The sequence below is a fragment of the Peromyscus californicus genome, unplaced genomic scaffold (genome assembly GCF_007827085.1).
Source record: "Peromyscus californicus insignis strain IS unplaced genomic scaffold, ASM782708v3 Scaffold_19__1_contigs__length_69161282, whole genome shotgun sequence".
Taxonomy (NCBI): domain Eukaryota; kingdom Metazoa; phylum Chordata; class Mammalia; order Rodentia; family Cricetidae; genus Peromyscus; species Peromyscus californicus.
Window position 1 is genome coordinate 69768 of NW_026294491.1, and position 17310 is coordinate 87077.

At 36.7% G+C, this 17310-nt stretch overlaps 1 protein-coding gene and 1 pseudogene across 1 annotated transcript; both read left to right on the top strand.

Moving 5' to 3' along the window:
* The first annotated feature begins 2041 nt into the window (after positions 1-2041).
* LOC128115093 (uncharacterized) lies at positions 2042-2136 on the top strand (annotated as a pseudogene).
* Positions 2137-5222: 3086 nt separating this feature from the next.
* On the top strand, positions 5223-10944 carry LOC128114212 (olfactory receptor 2J3-like). The gene has a single exon (XM_052744038.1). It carries the CDS (start codon positions 9301-9303, stop codon positions 10237-10239), a length of 939 nt encoding a protein of 312 aa, XP_052599998.1. The 5' UTR covers positions 5223-9300; the 3' UTR covers positions 10240-10944.
* Positions 10945-17310: the final 6366 nt, after the last annotated feature.

Here is a 17310-nt window from a genome sequence, read left to right on the forward strand (position 1 = left end):
AACATGAAGGTTAGTACAGAGAAGACAGTTGATAGAGCATTGCCAAAGACCCAGGCAGACAGACCTATATTTCAAACTGCTGAAAGCATAACTTTTAAAAGACTCTTTAAAGAAGAGATAAATGTAAGGCATGAGATAATGGATTTGTTAGTTATCTGGAAATAAGCACTACACAGGGTACACCTGTATCAAGACTTTACATTGCACCCCATAAATAAATACAAGTATTCAGTTAAGATTAAAATTTCAAAAATAAACCTAATATGAATAAATTGTGTAAGAATTAGCAAAATGTCTGTTAGTGCTTTGGGGGCTACAAGAGCATGCTACAAGAGATATCCATTTGATCTATAATATTTGATTTAATAATATATCATATTCCAAGAGCTTTTAAAACCTACATTTAATAGAGTCTTCATTTTCTCTTTTCTCTCAAAAAGAAAATCAAGTCTTTGAACCTTTCTCTATTTGAATTGCCAATCTTTTGGATCCCCAATTTCATACTCTATTTATAAATATGTAGAACTCCAAAATCATTGTATATTTTAGATGAAGAATATCACTTTTCTTTAATTAATGTTGTAAGTTTCTAAGAGAGGCAGCTTAAAAAATTATGCTGCACTAGAGAACATCACATTTAAATCCACCCACTTAGAATTTCAGTGCTCCTGACATCATTTTTTAAAGAGTAAACATTAAAATAATTAAGCTTTGACATTTTCCTCAATAAACTGAATGCAGGCCTGTTGTGCTTGTATTTGCTTCTCACTGTATTCTTTCAGAGTATGAGAAGAAGAAACCACTCTGACAGAAAACACAGCATAGCAAATCTCTTCAGAAATATTTAAAAGGTGGGTCACTGTATTGTGTGGAAAAAACTAAGGAAAGGGTATTTATCTTTTATATGAGAGACTGATAATGCACAAAATGAGACACTAATTATTCAAAGTACCAATGGATATTAGAATTCCATTGTTTTTCACAGCAGGACGGCTATGAGATAGGTGAGTAAAATGTTCACATGCACTTAATTGGAGATTAACATTAGATAATGACTAGTTAGAAGGTCCAGTGAAAATTATGAAAAACCTAAAAGACACAAATTATAAATTATAGATCATAATTTAAATGCTATCTCAGTTATTTTCTGAAGCATTGTGAAGTTTGTAGATGTTACCTTTAAATCTATATCTCACTGCCCAAGCTAATCATGACTTAATTTTGGGCTCCACACTCAGTGCTTCTCTAGCCTTTCTTATATTTTCCAAACCTCTCTTTATCTTTTGCCTACTTGTTAAATTTTCTTAAGTGGAGTATTTAACTTTACTCTTCAGAGATTAATATTATTTCCACATAACACTAGAACTATTCCATGACTTATTTTTCCAGTCTATCCCTCTTTTGTTATCAGCATTTCTCCCCATTTTTAAGTGCACATAATTTTTTAATATTGTAAATACTTATTAATTTCCATGTGTTTTTGCTCTTAAGTATCCATTTATACATCCATTATCATGGTATTTTTTTGTCTGAGAATAAGCATCTAGAATGAATATATTTTATTAATTAAAATTGTTCTTTGACAATTTCATACATATATAAAATGTATTCTGATAATTCTTATCTCATATACTCTTATCTCCTTCTCACATTTTTCAATCCTTTCTTCTCCTTACAAATCTCTTTGCCACATTGACATGCTTTTGTTTTGTTTTAAAATCTGAGTTTAACCAGAGCCCTCTGTGGAACTGTGAGTTTGGAACTACTCACTGAAGCGTGCTGGATTCACCAGTGGGTATGCAACTGAAGACACTGACTCTCATCTTCGGAATCTCTAGAGTCAATAGTTCAGCAGGAAGTAGTGTGGCTCTGTGATACCCTCTCCCATCCATGATTGATGATTAAAAGATTATATATATAATTTTTATGTGTGTATTCAATTCAAGTTAAAGTTCTCCTAATTTTAACATTTGAAAGCTATTACCAAATTAATGTCATCACATGAGGAATTTTCATTTATGAAAAATTGTTGATTGCTGTTGTGATAGCTTCAGCAGCACATATACTAAAATTGGAAGGTTAGCATGGCCTCTGCACAAGGATGACACACAAATTCAGGAAGCATTCCTTATAGGAAAAATTATAGGTAATTCTTTTTCTGTACCATCAAAAATATGATAAAAGAGAATAAATTAATTTTTTTGTGCAAAAAGAACTTTATAAGAATTGCCCTTTATATCCACACAATAACTTACTCTTCATATTTGCAAATGCTAGCTTAAAGAAGCTGTAAAAGACATATTAACTTAAGACATATTCACTGCAACTGCAACAACACAAATAATGGACTGAATAGAAAAAAAACAATAAAAACTGTATTACCACATAGCACATAGTGTGACACTGAAAAACAGGGTAACCCAAGCCAGGTATTGGGGTGAGCACTGAAAGATCAGAGAAGTAGAACAAGCCACAGCTAATCTCACCTGACCAACTTCTCAACTGATGTTGTTTCCTCAGACTGGAAGCCTCTGTGTCCTCATATCTGAATGGCTCTCAACTGAACTGTGCTGCTCAAAACCTAAAAGCTTAATCAGCCAAATGCTTACCCAGCCAAATGCTTCTAGTTTCTGGTTCTCGTGCCTTATATACCTTTCTGCCTTCTACCATCACTCCCTGGGATTAAAGGCTCGCTTTCTGGGATTAAAGGCATGAGTCACCATGCTTGGCTGTATCTTTGAACACATGGAATTCTGCCTAGCTCTGCCTCCCAAGTGCTGGGATTAAAGGTGTGTGCTACCACTGCCTATCCTCTATGTTTAATATTGTGGCTGTTCTGTCTCTGACCCCAGATAAGTTTATTAGGGTACACAATATTTCGGGGAACACAATACCACCACAGACCACAGCAGAAATAAGCAGGTAACTGGAAGTTTCATCAAAGGAAGCACTAAATAATATCTGAGCTGCACAATTTTGGCCTGAGTTGTTAATTTTGTTAATTTGTTAATTTTGGCTGTGAACAGTTTCTAGCATTTTGTGTCTTCCTTTCCTTTGCCAGACATAAAATGTTTTCTTTTTTTAAATAAATATTTTTATTTTATAATTAATTTAAGTTCACATATCAGCCACAAATTCTCCCATCCTCCCTCCTCCCACCCTCCAACCCTCACCCCAAATCCACCCTCCATTTTTACCTCCTCCAAGGCAAGGTCTCTCCTGGGGAGTCAGCCCAGCCTGGTACATTCAGTTGAGGCAGGTCCAGTCCCCTCCTCCCTACACCAAGGCTGAGCAAAGTGTCTCAGCATAGGCCCCAGGCTCCAAACAGCCAGCTCACACACCAAGGACAGGTCCTGGTCCCACTGCCTGGGGGCCTCCCAAACAGTTCAAGCCAATCAACTGTCTCACTTATCTAGAGGGCCTGGTCAAGTTCCATGGGAGCTCCTCAGCTATTGGTTCACAGTTTATGTGTTTCCACTAGTTTGGCTATTCGTCCCTGTGCTTTTTCCAATCATGGTCTCAATATCTCTCACTCATACAATCCCTCCTCTTTCTCACCGATTGGGCTTCTGGAGCTCCACCTTGGGTTTGGCCAAGGATCTCTGTATCTGCTTCCATCAGTTACTGGATGAGGTTTCTATCATGACAGTTAGGGTGTTCAGCCATCCAATCACCAAAGCAGGTCAGCTCAGGCACCTTCTCTCGATCATTGCCAGTAGTCTATAGTGGAGTCATCTTTGTGGATTTCTGGGGACTTCTCTAGCACTCTGCTTCTTCCTATTCCCATGGGGTCTTCATTTATCATCGTATCTCTTTCCTTGTTCTCTCATTCTGTTCCTGATACAGCTGGGACCTCCCACTTCCCTAAGCTGTCTTTCCCCCAACCCTTGCCTTCCATTACCCGCCCCCCATCCCCAGTTTGCTCATGTAGATCTCATCCATTTCTGTCATTCAGTTATCGCTGTGTCTTTCTTAGGGTCCTCTTTACTAGGTAGCCTCCCTGGAGTTGTGAGTTGCAGTCTGGTTATCCTTTGCTTTGCATCTAGTATCCACTTATGAGTGAGTACATACTATGTTTGTCTTTCTGAGTCTGGGTTACCTCACTCAGAATAATTTTTTTCTAGTTCCATCCATTTGCCTGCAAACCGCATGATGCCATTGTTTTTTTCTGCTGAGTAGTACTCCATTGTGCACTACATATGTAGTACATTTTATTTATCCATTCTTCAGTTGAAGGGCATCTAGGTTGTTTCCAGGTTCTGGCTATTACAAATAATGCTGTTATAAACATAGCTGAGCATGTGTCCTTGTGGTATGATTGAATATTCCTTGGGTATATGCCCAAGAGTGGTATAACTGGGTCTTGGGGGAGGTTGAAAGTTTTCTGCTTCCCATATTTTCCTTTTGTAATAAGAATAGATCCAATTTTTTTTTCGTTTAATGAATCATGCATAATCCAAAAGGTGTTTCTCTGTAGACCAGTGGTATTACAACTTTTATATCCTGGTAAGAAAACAAAAAACACTTAAATGATCAATTAAATAAATAATACTAGTAAATTGGACCTTATGGTACCAAATCCATATGTGGACATAGTAAGCGTGTGTTTCAAGACACAATGTCGTAGAAGGCATTGGATTTTTTCATTTCTTTTACTTTGGGGATTATTTTAATAGATCTACTTAATCCAATCTATTATTTTCAGCATCATGACTAGCATTTATCTTTGCAAAAATAAGAATAAACAGTTCCTACCACCATGTCATTATTGGTATCCTCAGTGGTACCACTGTATCATATAATGCTATGAGTTCTCACTTGTGGAATGTAGAGTTTTCTGAAAGTCAATGCAAATGAAAATGGATAAAAATAATATATTAAGCAAGAACTAAATACCACTTTCTAGAACACAATTCCCAGTAATCCATCTACAATAGTCTCACAGTTTGTCACATATTTCAGAGTATCTTACCTCTTAAGTGTCTTGGAGAGAAAATAATAAAAGGTTGCTTTAAAAATATCTTCTTCGGCCGGGCAGTGGTGGCGCATGCCTTTAATCCCAGCACTCGGGAGGCAGAGCCAGGCGGATCTCTGTGAGTTCGAGGCCAGCCTGGGCTACCAAGTGAGTTCCAGGAGAGGCGCAAAGCTACACAGAGAAACCCTGTCTCGAAAAACCAAAAAAAAAAAAAAAAAAAAAAAAAAAAAAAAAAAAAAAAAAAAATATCTTCTTGAAACTAAACATGTTATATGTTCATGTCTCTCAAAAAGGTGATATTAAAAACTCTACAACATGTTCTGGTGCCCTATAGATTGATCTAAGCTAAAATTTGTTTATCAAGTTTGGTGAGCAGTATGTCTGTTATAAGATGTGGGGTACAAGTACAATCCACTCTGGTCCAGGATATCAGACTTTTCCTAGATTCTGATAACTGGATGGATTCTTCTGATAGTCACAGAGTTAGTATCACTTTTAAATTCCTCCATAGTAAATCAGAGACATTTAAAATTATTAAGTATCCATATAATGGTATTTCTTTTTCAATAAAATATTTATTAATATTTAATCTTTAATAAAAATAATAATTTGCTGTTAAATTGTGCATACATTATGGTGAGGGGAAATGATGACTAGCTGCTCTTGGTGGTGGTTTTTATGTGTGTATGTGAGGTGTTGGCACATACAGTGATAGCTGAGGGTGATAAAAGTTTATCTATGATATTAGTGCACTAAAAAGGATGGAAATAGATGTAACACACATTTTAGTTAACATTTTAAGCACAAAAAGAAAAGGCAGAATTGATTTATAAAATGTATGTTGTAGCTAAAATATGCTATAATAATAATAACAACAGGTAACATGTAGTGAACCTGTTGATTTACAGATTGGATTTTAAACACATTAGGTAGACCCAAATAAGAACTCAATTTGAATGAAGCAAAAATAACTTTGTTTTTAATAAAATATTGAATGTCTTCTCCCACCCTGAAACAAGATTATTTTACTAATTATCTTTCAAATTCTAATTGAGGAAAAATAATTCAAATAACTTGGGACAACCCATCTTCTTCTCTATAAACACCTCTTAGAGTCTATTTTCTCAGTGATTCATCTAGAGATTCCTTGCCACAGTGATGTTTTGTCATGGGAAATCTATTCCTGGGAATAGGACTAACCAATACAATTCCTTATGGAGCATCAGTTGACTCCTTGGCATTCATGCTTCTACTAGCCCACTCAAAGAAATCAAATCAGATTCTTCATTATTTCCACAAACCTCATTTGATCTTAGATAAGGTCAATTCCTTGATACATTGAATGCTCTGATCTCCTCCTTTGGCTACAAATAAATATTTTATGAGTCATGGAGCTATTAAACAATAATCACAGAGGCTCTTCTCTCTTAGCATGATGTAGTAAAATCAGAGGCAGGACTGGTTATGCTGGTGCCTTCAAAGAGACCAATACCAGCCAGCCAGTCAGTCATCCATATAGATGAGGGATGGAGGAAAGATAGCACGTAGAGTGTGGGCAGACTCAGAGTAAAAGTGAGTGAGGTTTAAGCACTGCTTGAATACTAACTAGTTAATATTAGAGATGAGAGTCATAGGCTTAGGATGAGAAGATGCTGGCCAGTGCTGGGGGTGAGGAATAGCCATCCATGTTTCTTCAATAATTCTGAGTTCCAACAAGAGAAGATTATTTATCCTCAGGTAATGAAATCAATTTTTTTGACAAAAATCTCTATTTTTGATAAAATCCATACTCCAATAATAAGAAAATAAAACCACAGTTCTTATATTTTCTTTTTATGTCCAATAAATTTTGTCCCTTATCACATAGCTTCTATAGAGGATCTATTGATGAAAATGCTAAAGATGGTCTATGAAATATAGAGACTTCATAACTTCTACTTGATTAGTTAGTTTACAAAGTTGCAGAGGCAATTGTATAAGGAAAAAGATTATATTTGCCTAAGAGCAAATAACTGCAGTTTCTCATGATGAATAATGCCCTATTCTAAAAAAATTTGCAAAGACCTCTTAGAAAATTTTCAACAGCATTCAAATGCCAGCGAGCTTTCCCTAAAGAGATCTCCTTGGCTCAGTATATTACTAGTATTATTTGGAGTGTATCTATGACTTTTAAGAAAATTCCTCTTATGGTATATTGTGTGATTGTCCTGAATAGTTACTAAGTTGTAGGAAGTTACTGTTTACATTATGGATACTCTTAAGAATTATGATATTAAACCACATTTTATTATTAGGTCCAAATTTAATGTTCACAATTTTTCTGTGGTCCCTAGGAAACATTTGAGCACACTTCTTCAGTGTTCCAGTTTTGTCATTTCATTAATATTCATGAATTGATGTATTTAAGGGCCTCTTTATTCATATTTCTGTTTAAACTTTATTTCTTGGCTGTGAAGAGGTTTTAGTGCAAATAAACAGATCATTAAATAAGCTTATTTCTGTCCTACATTTACCTAGGGTTACTACATTTTACCTTACATAAATAATTAGAATTTACTGCTAAAAGTGATATGTTCCTTCCATAATTTTTATTTGTACAGTTACTGAGAAAGCAATTGTTATATTTTTCATCATCACATAAATGGAAATAACCTGGGTATACTGGAAACAAATTTGAAGTCATTTAGTTAATGACTTGTCTTGTGTAAATTACCTTTCATCTCCAAGTTAGGCATTTATTCAATTATCATTTACTCAGTTGTTACACTAAGATGAATGAGACATTTATACTTGCTAAAGTTATTTTTCTGTAAAAATATAAACATCCAGAAAGAATATAAAATGATTTTGTACTCCTTTTTAGTAGCCTTTTATTGAAGAACAATTCCAAACTTACAGAATAGTTATAAAAATACTGAAAATAATCATTTACCTTTATCTGTAATGTACCTTAGCACAAACTTTTTAATAAAAAGCTTTGCTTTCTCTATTAACTTTCTATCATCTATCATGTGTCCATCTGTCCACTCAACAACTATCAAGCATTTGTCTTTTATCATCATTTATTATCTATCATCTATCTATCATCTGTCATGCATCACCTTGATCATTATCACATTATCCATGATTGCTTGTTTCTTATGTTTTCATTGTTAAAACTCAATTGCATGTTCTGGGAAGGAATGTTGTCATTTCAGTGACATGATGTCCTGTTCAAAATATCTCGATTCCAGCCATATAGTATTGATTTCTCAAAATGCTGGTGACATTCTCTTGAATCATATGACTATGGAGAAATCAAACAGATCTCTGTATCATAAAATTTCCTAATTTTCAATTTGTAATTAATAACTAATTTATAAAAGATTGATACAGACTATGTAATTGTATTGTCCATTGAAAACTTACTAGCTAGTTTTGCATACTTTCATGTCAGTAATGTCATTTAATTTATTAATAGTTTGGCTTCTAAGCCGGGCGGTGGTGGCGCACGCCTTTAATCCCAGCACTCGGGAGGCAGAGGCAGGCGGATCTCTGTGAGTTCGAGGCCAGCCTGGTCTCCAAAGCGAGTTCCAGGAAAGGCGCAAAACTACACAGAGAAACCCTGTCTCGAAAAACCAAAAAAAAAAAAAAATAGTTTGGCTTCTAGTATTTGGGAATGTACTTTTCATATATATTTACACTGTGTATATGAATATAATATATTTACTCATTAATAGTTTAATTGCTAATTAATAATACTAATATTATATATTTCATGTACTTGAAAAGTCAATGCATATATGAATAGATGAGACATAGTCATGAGAATATGAATACACACATATATGTATATATATGAACATATATATGTTTGATAATAATTTGTTTTATCAATCATTTACTGTAACTGTTACTCTTCATGCTCAAATTTTCCTAGAACTGAAGATAAAACAAAACACTTCTTCAGTGTTCCAGTTTTGTCATTTCATTAATATTCATGAATTGATGTATTTAAGGGCCTCTTTATTCATATTTCTGTTTAAACTTTATTTCTTGGCTGTGAAGAGGTTTTAGTGCAAATAAACAGATCATTAAATAAGCTTATTTCTGTCCTACATTTACCTAGGGTTACTACATTTTACCTTATATAAATAATTAGAATTTACTGCTAAAAGTGATATGTTCCTTCCATAATTTTTATTTGTACAGTTACTGAGAAAGCAATTGTTATATTTTTCATCATCACATAAATGGAAATAACCTGGGTATACTGGAAACAAATTTGAAGTCATTTAGTTAACGACTTGTCTTGTGTAAATTACCTTTACACAAGAAAATGAGCAATGGTGGACAATTTCAATGCAAGTTGGGAAGGGTACTTCATTCTTCTGGGTTTTTCTAAATGGCCTCATCTGGAAGTTGCTCTCTTTGTGATGATCTTGATATTCTACTTGATGACACTCACAGGCAATCTCTTCATCATCATCCTGTCATACTTAGATTCCCACCTGCATACCCCTATGTACTTCTTCCTTTCAAATCTCTCTGCTCTGGATCTCTGCTACACCACTAGCTCTGTCCCTCAGCTGCTGTTCAACCTCTGGGGTCCAGAGAAGATGATATCTTATGCTGGGTGTATGCTACAACTCTATTTTGTCCTCGCACTGGGTACCACAGAGTGTGTTCTGTTGGTGGTGATGTCCTATGACCGCTATGTAGCTGTGTGCAAACCCTTACATTACTCTGTCCTCATGAATCCTCGTTTCTGCTACCTGCTGGCTGCAGCATCCTGGGTAAGTGGCTTTACCACCTCAGCACTTCATTCTTCCTTTACCTTCTGGGTACCCCTGTGTGGACATCGCCAAGTGGACCACTTCTTCTGTGAAGTCCCAGCACTGTTGCAGTTATCCTGTGTTGATATCCGTGCAAATGAGCTGACCCTCATGGTCATGAGTGCCATTTTTGTTGTTATACCACTTATTCTCATTTTGAGCTCCTATGGTGCCATCGCATGCACTGTTCTAAGAATGCAGTCAACCACTCGACTTCAGAAAGTTTTTGGGACCTGTGGAGCCCATCTTACTGTTGTGTCTCTCTTTTTCATTCCAATCATGTGCATTTACCTTCAGCCTCCAACAGAAAATTCTCAAGATCAAGCCAAGTTCATTGCCCTCTTCTATACTGTTGTCACCCCTAGCCTGAATCCTCTCATCTATACCCTAAGAAACAAAGATGTCAGAGGGGCAGTAAGGAGGCTGACTGGATATGAGAGGGAGCAATGAGAGAAGCCCTCCACTGTGTAGTCTTTGATAAGAATGTCTGATCCTTCATAAAGGACACTTTGTGGTCTTTTACAACTCTTCTGGTCACCAAATCATAAAACATAAAAATGTAGATATTAAATTATTTGAGTAAGAACACATTTTTTTCAAAATATGAAATTATGTCAGGAACTTAGCCAGTGAATCTTATACCTTTCCACTTTGAACAATACAGTAAAAAATCTGTTCCAAACAGTTCATTTGTTCATTTGTCTATTTCACTCAGGAACATATTCCCTACTGTCTTTATTAATATGTGTTTACTGTCTTGAAATTTTGGGATTCTTAGTAATTTAGATGGATGTGACATAGCTCTCCTATGGATGAAATTGCAAGCTAAGATAAAAGAGGAAATCCCTGTATAATATTTGGTTTGTCATGGGGCACACACTAAGAAATTAGGGTCGCTTCTAAAATACTTCCAGGAAATGTGACAACAAATCTTGAATATAAATGTCCATTGCTAATTTGAATGCAAAATGATGTTAGTAATTAAAATAAGCAAAAGAAATAAATCACATAATTTGCTTTAATGAGCTTAGTGACATAGTAAAATTATGATATGTGCATGGGCCCATTGAATTCATCTGGTATTATTTCCTCAGGTAGCTTGTTAGAGATTCATTTCCAAGACTCTAGACTTTTTTGATTTGGTCAACTGTTCATTTGTTTATTCTTTTTTTTTTTTTTTTTTTTTTTTTTTTTTTTTTTTTTTTTGGTTTTTCGAGACAGGGTTTCTCTGTGTAGCTTTGCGCCTTTCCTGGAACTCACTCGGTAGTCCAGGCTGGCCTCGAACTCACAGAGATCCACCTGGCTCTGCCTCCCGAGTGCTGGGATTAAAGGCGTGCGCCACCACCGCCCGGCCATTTGTTTATTCTTGGCTGTGTAATTAAGTATCCTATTTTTATAGGTACCACTTTTGGTCTGCTTTCAAAGTATTTGATTTAAGATATCTAGTTTGTTTGCTTTGAAAACATTTTGGTCTAGGCATTTTGTTCTGCTTGTTTTATTGATTTCCTTTGAATTTCTAAAGACATTTGAGTTTTGTTTGCTTTTGGAACTTTGAAGGCATTTTGGTTGTCTTTGTCTTTTAAATACTTTGCTTTATTGTTTGACCTTTGTCTCCCGACACATAGTCTCAAATTTCTAATTCTGCATTTTCAGTTGCTTATACTTTGACCTTAGCTTGGGAATTTTATAAATACTTCAGCATAAAGACATCAAAGATAAGAGACATTTTTTGCCTCCCTCCTAAAAGTGTGGCAGTATCAGGGGAAACACCCCACCACACAATGTGCAACTGCCTCATTGGGAAACCATCTGTAGCGGTTTTAATAGGTATGGCCTCATAGACTCGTGTACTTGAATGCTTAGCCTACAAGAAGTGGCATTATTAGGAATTGTGGCCTTTTTAGAGTAGGTGTGGCTTTGTTGGAGAAAGTGGATCACTGTGGGGGTGGGCTTTGAGATCTTATATGCTCAAGATATGCACAGTGTGGGATTCAGTTGCTTATGCTGCCTGTAAATCAAGGTGAAGAACTCTCAGTTCCTTTTCCAGCACCATGTTTTCTGGCATGCCACCATGAACATAATAGACTAAACCTCTGAACTGTAAGCCGATTGCAATTAAATGTTTTCCTTTATGAGAGTTGCTGTGGTCTTTGTGTCTCTTCATAGCAATAGAAATCCTAACTAAGACAGAAGTTGGTACCAGGGACTGGAGGATTGTTGTGATAGGCCTGACCATGTTTTTGGGACTTTGGGTTAGGAGAACAGTGGAATGATTTAAATACTGCTCAATGGATCATACTAGTAGGAGCATGGAAGATAGTGGTGCTGAGGGTGATTTGAACTGTGGGGGCATGGATCAAGAGGTTTCAGAGGAGAAGAATTTAAGTATGTTGTCTAGATATTCTTCTAATATTTTGGTAAAGAATGTGACTGTTCTTTGCCCTTGTCTGAAAAGTCTGCCTGAGGCTAAAATGAAGAGTTTTGATTAATTGTATTGCCAAAGGAACTCTCAAAACAATCTAGTATAGACTCTATCATGTACTTACTAGTGTTGACTCTTATGAACATTTATGATGAAAATGAGCAAACTGAGCAAGGAAAATACAAAATCTACAATTTGAGGAGAAAAGGAGAACCAGGAAGTGGAATGGAGCTAAGTCCTCTGTTCAAGGAGAAACACAGGTTAAAAAAATGAAATAAAAGGAGTGAAGACCTCTGGACAAGATCCCATCAAGCCAATCTTCCAACTTGTGAAAAGGAATTAAAGAACAGCTTAGGTCTAGGCATGGTGGTGCCCTCCTTTAATCTCAGTATTCAGAAGGCAAAGTTGGCAGCTCTCTAAGTTTGAGGACAGCCTGGACTACAGAGCAAGTTTCAGGATAGCCAAGCTTAGGTAGTGAATAAAACCATAGAAAATAGAAAGTTGCTGACGACATAATTGAATGAGGGGGCCATGTGCCAGCCCTAGCAAGCCGCAGAACTTGGCAGCATCAGACACAAGGTTTTGGCTTTAGAGTCAAAGATATAAAAAAGGGGTCATGGATCTCCCTCCATGACTAAGGAAAGCCACTAAGGCCAGGCATGTGTCAGGGTTGTGAAGCATGATCCTAATTAGTCTTAACAATAAAAACCTGGAGTCAGATATCAAGGGTGAAATCTGAAAGATCAGAGAAACAGAGCAGCCAGCCACCAGAGACTTCTTACTTCTGTGACTGAATGGGGGCTGAGATCTTGTCTCTACTCACCTTATATTCCTCTCTCCACCTCCCTAGTGCTGGGATTAAAGGCATGAACCACCACTGCCTGGCTCTATTTCTCTTTTAGACAGGTTCAATCTCCTGTAGCCAAGGTGGCCTTAAACTCCTGATCTTCCTGCTTGCTCCTCCAAAATTCTGGGATTAAAGGTATGTGCTACCACTGCCTTGCCTCTATGATTAACTAGTAGCCAGCTCTACCCTCTGATCTCCAGGTAAGATTTATTTGTCAGAACACAAACAAAATGTCACACAACAGTGGTGTCCCTGCATGGAGGCCTAGAGAGGCCACTGTCTGAAGCTGTGAAGGTGAAGCCTGGATTGCCTTGGAGATCCCAAGATGTTGGAGATGCCAGAGCCATGGTATATCTGGGGAGGAAAGCTGCTAACAGAGAGTGGAAATAAGTATGTTACAGTCAACAAAGCTGAAAGGAGTTGGAAATCTGAAGAGCAGTTTGACATCAGATATGGAAATATAGTTTGGAGTTTGCCCAGATGTTTGTTGGTCTTGCTTTGGTCCAGTATTTCCTCACTATCCTTTCTTTCCTCCATTTTGAAGCAGTAATGAATATCCTATGCAACTATATGTTAAGTTATCTGCTTTTATACTTCGATTTTACAGTTAAGAGATTGCATAAATCTCAGAAGAGACTTTGAACTTTGAGCTTTAAATATTGTTGAGACTGTGATAGACTATGGGGACTTTTGAAGTTGGACTAAATGTATTTTGTATTATGTTATGGCTACAAGAAATCTCAAGGTTGGTTGTAAATATCAATTGAAGGTTGGCATGTTGACCTTCTTGTAACACGAATTTTAAAAGGTCTTATTAATAAAAACAAACCTAGCAGTCAGATATTGGGGTGAATTCTGAAAGATCAGATAAGAAGAACAAGCCACAGCCAATCTTTACTAAAGTAACACAAAAACAATCTCTAGGCAACGTACTAAAAGTCTTCTCCTCTGAAACCTCTTCAGTGAGCTCCCAACAATTCAAATAATTCTTAGTACCTCTTTCTTCCATTCTCCTACTAGTATGGTCCATTAAGCAGTGCTTAAAGCATTCTACTGCTTTCATAACCCAAAGTACCAAAGTCCAAATTTCTCTAAACACATGGTCAGGCCTATCACAGCAATACCCCAATCCCTGGTACCAACTTCTGTCTTAGAGTTACTATTGCTGTGAAGAGACAGTATGACCACAGCAATTCTCATAAGGAAAACATTTACTTGAGAGGGCTCACTTAAAGTTTCAGAGGTTCAGTCCATTATCATCATGGTGGAGAGCATGATGGCATGCTGGAAGATTTGGTGCTGTAGGAACAGCTGAGAGTACTACATCTTGCAGGCAACAGCAAATCTATTGACAGTCATACTGAGGGAAGTTTAAGCAAAAGAGACCTCAAAGCCCACCCCAACAGTCACACACTTCCTCCAAGGCCATATCCACTCCCACAAAGACACACCTCCTAACAGTGTCACTCCCTATGAGATTATGGGGGCCGATTACATTCAAGCTACCACATATAAACAATTTTCCTGGAGGAAAGGAAGTTTCCAAAAAGGGGAAGTATAAACCACCATCTGGTACTCTAGCTGGCCTTATGTGTGATAATTACTGACTAATTCATAAGCATTTAGAAAAGTAGGGAAATCTAACTAAAGGTAACCTGAACATTCACTCTCTCCAAACTGGTTTATTTTGCCCCAGAGAACACAATTTTTAAAAATCACAAATAAGCGGGTTGCTTTAGTTAAATGTAAAATGATCTATAATACGTGATAAAAATTGGTAATTCTAAATTTTTTAGGTCCTAACCCTCAAACTCATAAAATGCCAGTGCCACTGACAATGTCCTGAATGACATCCTGGACCAGCTCTGGCTGTACTCTGGCCTAATAAAGCATTGCTGGCAGATAGACAAAGACTTGTACTCATCATTCCTCAGAAACCTAAGAAATAGGTTTCTGCTATAAGGAAGATCTACTACTTCTTATCTCCTCCTAACTCAAATGGGGTACCTAGTTAGTTCCCTATTACCTTATACTTATAACACATATCAAAGCTCTGGCTCTCTGGCCTGCAAACATCACACTCTATCACTCCTAAACTCTCAGGTTATTCCAGTTTACAGGATTTCCTCCCAGCCTGTCTCCTTTGTAACTGAAAAAGGCATTTCCCACCTTTCCATTCTTTCTGCCTCCCAAGAGGTATCCTTCTGAGTCTCCCAAATGTCTTTGGCTATACTCTGGTCCTTGAGAAAGAGCCATGGCACATTTGAACTCCTAAAATAAACCTTCTTTCCACACATGGAGTGGCCTAGTTTGGTGGTTTCACTGCATACTCTAATACAATAATAATAAAGTGTTCTAAACAAACTACTATGAGTTAAATTACATGCTATTTTTTAATTTTGATTTTTAGAGTTTATATCAAATCTAAATTACAAAATAGCTCCTGATTCTTCTTCCTCTGACCTTGCTTCTTTTTTTGTTTGTTTGTCTTTTTTTTTCTAGACAGGGTTTCTCTGTGTTGCTTTGCACCTTTCCTGGAACTCACTCTGTAGCCCAGGCTGGCCTCAGACTCACAGAGATCCACCTGCCTCTGCCTCCCGAGTGCTGGGATTAAAGGCGTGAGCCACCACTGCCCGGCTATGACCTTCCTTCTTTATCTCCCACCTATCTTAGAGTTTTTCTTGAACAACTTTTTTCCCTCTTAAAATGCTCATGCTTATACTAAAGAGTCTTTTTTTCCCAAATAAAAAAAAAAGTTTGGTCTGAGTCAAGTTTTTCTACAGCTTAAGGGAGCTTCTTAGGCTGTTAAAGATAACCAAATGAAGCTATATCTGTGTCCCCAAAATAACATTCCTAGGAATTTATGCTGAGACCCATATTTCAAGCATTGTTGGTGATTTTCTGTTATTCATTTGACTGATAGAACCTGTTAATCATGGGCTTTGTGTTCCTTTCCTTTTTTTTTTTCTAACCAGAAATCCACTAAATGTTTAAACACCAGGACATCAAAAAATAGATGTTTCCTAGACCCATACATATTCTGTTTCTGCCATATTCAGCAGATCTCTGAAGAGTTTTAAGGTCTGTCTATTAAATACACCTGATTTTAAGCAAATTTTACTTGATTTTAGTTACTTGCTTCAGGCTCAACCTTGAAAACATATAGAAAGCTAAATAAGCTTGTCCCTGTAAATTCATTTCTACAAGCACAGTTCTGAACACATTAAATAATTTAATCATTTATAAGGTGACTGACCAGTGACTTGAATGTCTTAATTATCCTTAATAATTTACAAGTTAGTAGCTTTTTATAAGATTAGGAATTCACATCTTTATTATTCCCAAGTGTGAGCCTTAAAAATTTGAATTGATTGCTCTCCTACTCCATCCCTCTCCTAGTTCGACCATCCCATTACCTCATGTTCTCATCCCCCCTCCACTCTCCTCTATTCATCCCCAGTTTACTCATGGAGATCTCCTCTGTTTCTCCTTCCCAAGATGATCTATACATCCCTCTTAGGGTCCTTTTTGTTTCCTAGCTTCTCTGGAGCTGTGGTTTGTAGTCTGGTTATCCTTTGCTTTACATCTAGTATCCACTAGATGTAAAGTGAGTACATACCATGTTTGTCATTCTGAATCTGGGTTACCTCACTCAGGATGATATTTTCTAGTTCCATCCATTTGCCTGAACATTTCATGATGTCATTGTTTTTACAGCTGAGTAATACTCCATTGTGTACATGTACCACATTTTTTTATCCATTCTTCAGTTGAGGGACATCTATGTTGCTTTGAGGTTCTGGCTATTATGAATAATGCTGATATGAATATAGTTGAGCAAGTGTTCTTGTGGTATGATTGAGCATTTCTTGGACATATGCCCAAGAGTGATATCTTTGAATCTTGAGGTAGATTGATTCCCAGTTTTCTAAGAAACTGCCATACTGATTTCCAAAGTGGCTGTACAAGTTTGCACTCCCACCAACAGTCTAGGAGTGTTCCCCTTGTTCTACATCCTCTCCAACATAAGGTGTCTTCAATGTTTTTGATCTCAGCCATTCTGACAGGTGTAAGATGGTATCTCAGAGTCATTTCAATTTACATTTCCCTGATGAGTAAGGATGTTGAGCAATTCCTTAAATGTCTTTTGGCCACTTGAGATTCTTCTGATAAGAATTTTCTGTTTAGATCTGTCACTCATTTTTTTTTTTAACTAAATTGGTTAGTATTTTGCTGTCTAGTTTCTTTCTTT